General features: G+C 37.7%; 1 protein-coding gene across 1 annotated transcript in view; it reads right to left on the bottom strand.

The window, feature by feature from the left end:
- Positions 1–962: 962 nt before the first annotated feature.
- PPA1 (inorganic pyrophosphatase 1) overlaps positions 963–8,735 on the bottom strand; it is a 28,884-nt gene continuing 21,111 nt past the window's right edge. Inside the window, exons 7-11 of the mRNA XM_081105084.1 lie at positions 6,309–6,436; positions 5,956–6,041; positions 3,118–3,187; positions 1,878–1,920; positions 963–1,309 (exon numbers count right to left, since the gene is read on the bottom strand). Of these exons, the coding sequence (XP_080961210.1) occupies positions 1,278–1,309; positions 1,878–1,920; positions 3,118–3,187; positions 5,956–6,041; positions 6,309–6,436 (359 nt within the window). The 3' untranslated portion in view covers positions 963–1,277. The remainder of the gene's footprint in view (positions 1,310–1,877; positions 1,921–3,117; positions 3,188–5,955; positions 6,042–6,308; positions 6,437–8,735) is intronic.

Raw genomic sequence — 8,735 nt, 5'->3', positions numbered from 1 at the left:
GATGCGAGAGAAACATCGATCAGCCGCCTCCTGCACATCCCCCACTGGGGATGTGCCTGCAACCCAGGTACATGCCCTTGACCGGAATCGAACCTGGGACCTTTCAGTCCGCAGGCCGATGCTCTATCCACTGAGCCAAACCGGTTTCGGCCTCTCTATTATTTCTTACAGCTGCCTGTGACACAATGATTTCATTAAAAATTTCAAAGTGTTTTAATGCTTAATACATAATGTGAATAACATCTCTTCACTTTTTAAAAAAATATATTTTTATTGATTTCAGAGAGGAAAGGAGAGGGAGAGATAGGTAGAAACATCAAAGAAGAGAGAGAATCATTGATTGGCTGCCACCTGCACGCCCCACACTGGGATTCGAGCCCGCAACCCAGGCATATGCCCAAACTGGGAATCGAGCCGTGACCTCCAGGTTCATAGGTCGATGCTCAACCACTGAGCCATGCCAGCCAGGCTCATCTCTTCAATTTTACAAATGAAGGAACGGAAGTTGGGTGGGAACTGACCTAAGATTACAGAATTAATAAGTAGATGGGCTAGGATTAAAAATTCAGGTCTGTATAGGTCCACAGCCCATGAACTTAATCACAAAGCTATTCTGGCTGATAACTCAGAGAATAATGTAAGTAACTTAAGAGTTCAATTAGTTGCCTAGAGAAGTAAAGAAGGTAATTATATCACTTCCAAAGGTGAGCAAGGTTGTGTTTTCTGCTAATATGATATAAATTTAAAAGCTTCAGCTTTACAGTGGGATGCTAGGAATTGGGCAAGAGCACATATCAAGACTACTATAAAAATAAGAAATTTCACTCTCAGATTCCTAAAAGTAATATCAGTTTTAGTCTAAGTTATTAAATTTTCATTGATAGAAAACAAACAACAAATAGCACCCATGCCTGCTTGGTAATGTCTGGCTTTAGATTAAAATGAAAATATAACACAAATTTCAGCAAAATAATTTTATTTTCTAACACATAGTAAACATATACATCCAATATCTCGCACATTTATTCACAAATGACTTCCAAATTCCAATAACTGCTTTGATATTTAAGCATGTGCTAAAAGTTATCTTAGCTGAGATGAAAAATGCTTTCATATGGATGACACACTAAATATATTGGATTGGTCACAGCAGAATTTCCTTTGTTAGTTAGATTAGTTCTATAAATTTAAAGCTTAGAAAAGCCACTACTTTTGCATCTAATACTTCCAGATGAGTATGATGCAGTAATATCAGCTTGTATTCCAGAGAAATTTTCTTAGTTTTTCTGGTGATGGAACCATTTATCCACTATATTCAGAGAAAAGAAAAACAAATTAGAACCCTCATTAAGAATCAAAATATACCCAACATACAACAAAGAAGAATATACTTGCTTTAATGTATCCTACTATTGATTACCATGAAACAAACTTTCAGACTTGCAAGTTTCACTATGACAAAAACAGGCAATTTACCAGTGTTTTCTTTTAGGCTTCATTACTCTTGATACTAATCATATAAACATATGATTCTCATTAGAGGAACCTGATAGCGAATTCTAAATCTATAGGGGGAGAGAACTCAGTTCTGGGTGAAGCAGCCTATGGCCAGATGGGGACCCAGAGTCCACGAAGCATGTACCCAGAACCCAGAGAGTGGGTCATGGTGTGGAAACGGCTGTGATTAGGGTTGGCACCGAAGTTGATACGTACAACCATTTTTTTTCCTACATACATTATGAAACTCTACAAATGTTTCTTCTCCCCTTCCTTCTCTTTCTTTGTATGGATGTGGTATGTAAGATTTATCTATAGATATAATTTTCCCACACATTCACACAAGGCTTAATGTAATTTTACTAGAATATTGTTCTTACCATCTGCAGGTATTGTGCAGGCAGATTCACATGGTGGTGGTAACTAAAATAAAATGTTAAAATACATTAGTCTAATTCTTTTTTAAAAAACTAAAGTATACTGACAAAAATGAAAATGAATCTGAACAGAAGACAACTATCCTAATTTTTAGGTTCAAAAAATAATAATTTATAGGAATACAAGGTTTGCTCTACTGCTAAAAAATGTTAACAAACTCAAGCCTCTTTAAATGACATATGAGAATAAATAATAAAACTAAATGTACTTTGAAATAAAGAATAAAAACTGATTTACACATAGTGATTTAATATATATTATATATATATATAAAATGTAGGCAGAGTGTTCTCATTGAAAAGTTATGATTGCCAACCAATAGCTTTTCCTATCCAATTTTTCTTATTCATTTCAACTTTGTCAGGATTCATACATGAAGATAAATATACATTATTGGCTTCATCACTAAATTATTTTTCCTTTTACTCAATTAAAAAGCAGTACAAAATCAATCAGACCTAATTTTCTTTTGTTTTCCTTATTTAATATTGTAAACGAGAATAAATTAAGATGATCTAGTTAAATATATTAGTTAATCTGAATCAGATAAAAAATAGTACAAAAACAAAATTATGTCTTTGATAAAGAGTTTACTGTCTTAGCCCGGCTGGTGTGGCTCAGTGGTTGAACACCAACCTATGAACCAGGAGGTCACAGTTTGATTCCAGGTCAGGGCACAGGCTCAATCCACAATGGGGGGCATGCAGGAGGCAGCTGATCAATGATTCTCTTTCATCATTGATGTGTCTACCTATCTCTCTCCCTTCCTCTCTGAAATCGATAAAAATATATTTAAAAAAATTTTACTGCCTTACATGAAAGTCTTTTCTAGGATTATGAACTGCCCCTGCAACATTACCTAAAATGTGATAACTTTAACTGACCTTGACAAGTAAGTTGCCATTGATTCTTTTGTGAAACATGGCTTATAATAGGTACACAGGCACTTGGGTTAGTAGTACAAATTGTACTAGTTTGCTACCTGACCAATTTAGGGTGGACTAGGACACTACTCAGCTTTTACACGCAGTCAAATGTCTGCTTAGGTGTGTTCACGTTTTGTAATTTCAAGGCCTCACACAGTAATGTGCATACAGGAGGTACTCAAGTACTTGGTGAAAGCAGTACTTTCCCTCCCCATTTAGCACCATATTTGTCCTTTTTCAAGGAACATTTACGTACAGCATCCACAATGGCTTTGGCAGCATCGGGATCACACTTGAAGGGGCTCTCAGACACTGTGGTATTCATGCTATTAAATAAAACAAAGGTAGTCATGAGTTGCAGTAACAAAAATTCTCTCACAAGTTAAAAAACAAGTTGAAGATCGTAGGCAGGAGATTCAAGTTCAATTTACTTGAACCTCAGGTTTACTCAGGTTGCAGGATACAAAATCGGTATACATAAACTGTTGCACTTCTATACATTAATAACAAACTATCAGAGAGAAATTAAGAAAATAATCCCATTGCCCCAGCCAGGTGGCTCAGTTGGTTGGAGCGTTGTCCCATATACCAAAAAGCTACCTGAAAAGATGTTTAACATCAATAATCATCAGGGAAATGCAAATCAAAACCACAATGAGAAAATCTCACACCTGTTAAAATTACTGTCATCAAAAAGACAAGCGACAAAAAGTGTCAGCAACGATGTGGAGAAAAGGGAATTCTTGTGCACTGTTGGTGGGAAATGTACACAGCCACTATGGAAAACAGTGTAGGGATTCCTCAAAAAACTGAAACTAGATCTAGAATTCTACTTCTGGGTATTTAGCTGCTGAAAATACTAATTCAAAAACATATATGCACTATCATTGAAGCATCTATATAGTTAAAATTCTAATATGCAAATAGACCGAATGGCGGAACAATTGAACAACTGGTCGCTATACGTGTGCTGACCACCAGGGGGTGCACGTGGAACATCTGGCCGAGGCAGGATGGTGGAGCAGGTAAGCAGGGGTGCCAGACCAAGGCAGGGTGCCGGTCACTGTCATCGGGGCCAAGCCTCTGGTGGTTACTGAAAATTCTTTGCGTCCGCGCGTGCCATGGTACGGCCCAGCATTCGCACCTGCTGGCGGCGCCTGGTGCCGGCCCGATGGCCTAGCACTGTCAGCAGGTGCGAGCTGCAGCTGCTGGCCCCGATCGCCCCTGAGGGCTGCTCCACCTCCCCTGCTCCTGAGGGGCGATCGGGGCAGCAGCCACTGCTCGCACCCGCTGATGGCGCTGGCCCCAGTCACTGCTCCGTGCCGTCAGCACGTGGGAGCGGCTGCGGCAGGAGCAGGGCTGCCAGCAGAAAGGGGACCAGGTGACGCGGTGGGAGGGGCTGGATGGGGGATGGAGGATGGGCCGAGACCTGCCCCTGTGCCCACTGCAGCCTTGCGGCCCTCCTTTCAAGGTGCACAAATTCGTGCCCTGGAGCCCTAGTTATTTATAATAGCCGAGACATGGAACAACCTAAATGTCCATTGATGAATGAATGGGTAAAAAAAAGTCATATTATTCAGCTGTAAAAATGGAATATTATTCAACTATAAAAAAAAGAATGAAATCTTGCTATTTACAACAACATGGATGGACCTTGAAGACATTAAGTTAAATAAGTCAGACAGAAAAAGATAAATACCGTATGATCTCACTTATACATTTGACCCTCGAACAACACGGGGCTTAGGGGCACCAACCCCACCCCCATAAAGTGAAAAACCCACATATAACTTTTGTTGTCGTCATTGTTGTTGTTAATCCTTGCCCAAGGATATTTTTCCATTGATTTTTAGGGAGAATAGAAGAAAGAGGGAAAGACAGAGAGAAACATTGATGTGAGAGAAACACACTGATTGGTTGCCTCCTGCACAAGCCCCGACCTGGGCCCGGGCCGGGGAGGAGCCTGCAACAAAGTCCGCAGTTTGACGCTCTATCCACTGAGCCGAACTGGCTGGGGCCACATATAACTTTTGACTCCGCCAAAACTTAACTAACAGTACTGTTGACCAGAAGCTTTACTGATAACATAAAGTTTATTAACACATATTTTGTATGTTATATCTATTCTTACAATAAAGTAAGCTTAGAGAAAAGAAAATATTAAGAAAATCACGAGGAAGAGAAAGTAACATTTACAGTACTGTATGAATTTATTGGAAAAAAAAAATCCACATGTATGTGGACCCAAGCAATTCAAACCCATATTGTTCAAGGGTCAACTGTACATACATATTCATTCTGTAATCAGCCGCCTTACTGAATTCTTTACTTTTTCTAGGGCTTTCTGGGTACACAATCATATCATCTGCCACAATATGCTTCCCCTTTTCAATATTCCTACATCAAAACACATGATTTCTTCATTGGCTACTATTTCCAGAACATTAGTTAAGAGATGATAGTGGACATTCTCTTACAAATCTTTAAAGACCTCAGAGGACGTATATTGCCCTGAACATCGGGAGCCAGATAGACTTGAGTACGAGTCTTAACTGTGGAAACCCTTTGGGATGACTCTGGTTAAGTTTAATCTGCCTATTCTCTGTTACATGCTTTGCAAACATTTACTGCTCAGTAAATATCACCTACTATTAGTGGCAGTAAAGGTTGTGTGCATGGTAGATACTGGTTATTTGTGATACACCTTACACATTCACATCAGAGAGTACATACCCTAGCACTCCACCTTATTTTACCCATTCCATTCTGCCTCCTTAATGCCTTTCCCAATCTCTTACCCTTAGAATGTTCTGATCTCACTGTCCCCCTGACAGTTTTAGTTTGTCCTTTTCAGGTATCTTATGGTCACTTTTCAAGTGTTTATCTACTTTCCCACTCACTTGAACACTGAATGACAAAGAAGACACAAGTGCTAAAAATATCAACTAGGAAAAATATTTTTGGAAGGAAGAATACATTCAACAACAGAAGCTCTTTTCTAAGTGGAAGTGATGACACTGTGTTATGGTTGTTAAAACGTTTGGAGCAAGCTGGTCTGCTTTATGTGTTAAACATGAAAAGAGTGAGTGCTTACCAACTGATTCCTTTTCCATCAGTTTTCTTTGTCACTAATGCTCTCCAATAGTCATGAGTGCTTTTAATAATGGCAGTTGCAAAATCCTATAATTTGAAGAGATATGCATTACGATGTTAGAAAAGTATTCTTATCTTAGTATCACCATTTTCCCAAAGCCTGATAACTTTGTCTCTTTGAATCATTTCCTTGAGTCAAAATGGAAGAAAACATTCAAATGAATAAATCAACATCAAGTCAATGTCTTTAGACATTTTTTAAATGATCATATAGTCTTTAAATGGTAACAGTAGGTTAAATTATAAGTCTCGATACAAACAGACTTAAAGCCACAGTTCTGAATGACACATTACCTTATCTTTAAATTCCGCATTGAAAGAAAACTGGTTCTCTGGTTTTCCATCAGGAACCTTGTACCTTCTGAACCAGTCCACAGTAGCTTCCAGGTAGCCAGGTTTCAGCCGCTTGACATCATTAATATCTTAGAAGAGAATAAGCAGATTCCAAGGTGCATACGTAATTATTTATGTGATAAAATATCAAGTACATCTTTCCTTTGAAAGAACTATGGGATGGTTATGAAAAAAGTTCAAGATCACATTAGAGCTAACCACCTTGTTGAGAAGGGAACGCATATACACATTAAAAGGAAAAACTAGTGTCGTAGAATACCTCTGACACTACATGCTCAGAGAACAACCAGTTCAATAGTAACTTCTATTAGATAAGAAGAAGGAGAAGTGATTGGAGCTACATAATGAAAGAACAGTTTGGCAAACGTTTGGTAATTTCTATGAGACGGACAGATGATACTAAGAAAGACAGGTTGAGGCTCTATTCACAGAGCCTCAATTCACCACAATTACATACTGAAGACAAAAATGGATGACACCGATGACCACTGATGCGTTACATAATAAATGTGACTACACTATTCTAACTGTAGTGCAGTGTTGACATTCTATATCACAATGCTTTTGTTCTGGCCAACAGCAAAGTGTTCTGTTTAAAAAAAACTTTTTAAAGTTTCTGTACATCCATCAACTTTAAATGATCAAGCTGCCCCTCAATGCAAGCAAACTAAAAATATCAATTAGAAAAAGTGTTTTTTGGAAGGAGGACTACATTTAACAACAAAAGCTTATTGGTATTTGTATAAAATAACATTAAGTCCAATTTATATCACACACAGTTAAAGAATTTCATGCATTTTGTTTCATAGTACCATTAAAAGTATGAAAAGTTTACAAAGTGAACTGGGAACTGTTTAAACACTGATCAATTTCAAGGAACTTATAATAATTCACACAAAATGTGTCACCTAATACAGAACTAATCTGAAAATCCGAAAATCCCAAGTATGGGGTATTTCCCCAAAAATTTTCTGACCAATTATCCTATTCTTCAGGCACCAAGTGAGTGTCCAACAATTCAATTTAATAATGACACTACTGGAATTAACGTCTGATCCCACAAATTAAAGGGCTCAGTCCCAAAAGACTTACCCCATTGTACATACATCTTTGCATATATTTATGAGGAATTCCATGGAACAGACACTCAGAAGTGGGTCAAAGTGATATTGGTCATAATATCAATTTTCTATAAATGCTCTAAAAAACAATTTTATTTGGGATATTTAAAAAATATTTCTCATGTAGAAGATGAAAGTTTATCCTCCTTTCAGATGGTGCTTTTTATTTCACAAACCCTGTTCACCTATGGTCTCTCATTTGCTTTCCCCATAAAATGGTATTTACAGATAATTATGAACGTTACCAAGTTAATATACAGCTAATAAGTCAAAGAATCCACATCTCAGCACCTGGTCCAATGCTCTTTCCAATAAGAAGAGAAATCTTTCTTTTATTAATCTTAACAAGACAAATCGTAACAAGATAAAAAACCTTTCTTGGCACTACCTGGTAATGACAGAATAATAGTGCTGTAAGATCTCCTAGCTTACACAATTGTGATTGAGAAATGTCAAATATCCACAATAGGAAAATTTATAGAGACAAAAAGCATATTAGTGATTTTCAGGGCCTGGGAGGAGGAAAAAATAGGAAGTGATTGCTTAAAGGTACAAAGTTTCCTTCTGGAGTGATGAAAATGTTTTGGAACTAGATAATGGTGATGGTTGCACAACAACGTGAATGTACTAAATGCCACCTAATTGTACACTTCAAAATAGTTAAAATAGTAAGTTTTGTGTAATGTCAGTTATACTGCCAAAAAAGGGGAATGAAGTACTGAACATGTTACAATATAGATGAACCCTGAAAACATTATGCTAAGTGAAGCAAGCCAGACATATCATATGAATGCATTTACGTGAAATGTTCAGAATAGGAAAATCCATAGGGATAAGACAATAGGTAAGTGCCTGCCAGGGACTGAGGGAAGAGGGAGTAGTGTGTGACTGCTAATGGATATGGGGTTTCCTGCTGGAGTGGAGAAATGTCCTGGAATTAATAGTGTTGAAGAAAAAGAGATAGCAAGGGATTGAGGACCTATTTGAAGAAATAATGACTGGAAATCTCCCTAACCTGGTGAAGGAAAAAGACACACAAGTACAGGAAGCAAAAAAAGTCCCAAACAAGATGAACCTAAAGAAGCCCACACCAACACATTTTACAAATAAAATGCCAAAAGTTAAAGACAAAGAGAAAAGCAGTTAGTTACCTACAAGGGAGCTCCCATAAGACTGTCAGGTTATTATTCAATAGAAATTTTTCAGGCCAGAGGAACTGGCCTGAAATATTCAAAAGGATGAAAGC

Source organism: Myotis nattereri (assembly GCF_964212035.1).
Source record: "Myotis nattereri genome assembly, chromosome: 13".
NCBI classification, from domain to species: domain Eukaryota; kingdom Metazoa; phylum Chordata; class Mammalia; order Chiroptera; family Vespertilionidae; genus Myotis; species Myotis nattereri.
The sequence above is the reverse complement of the archived record's forward strand: the minus strand, read 5'-3'. Positions and strand labels throughout refer to the sequence as shown.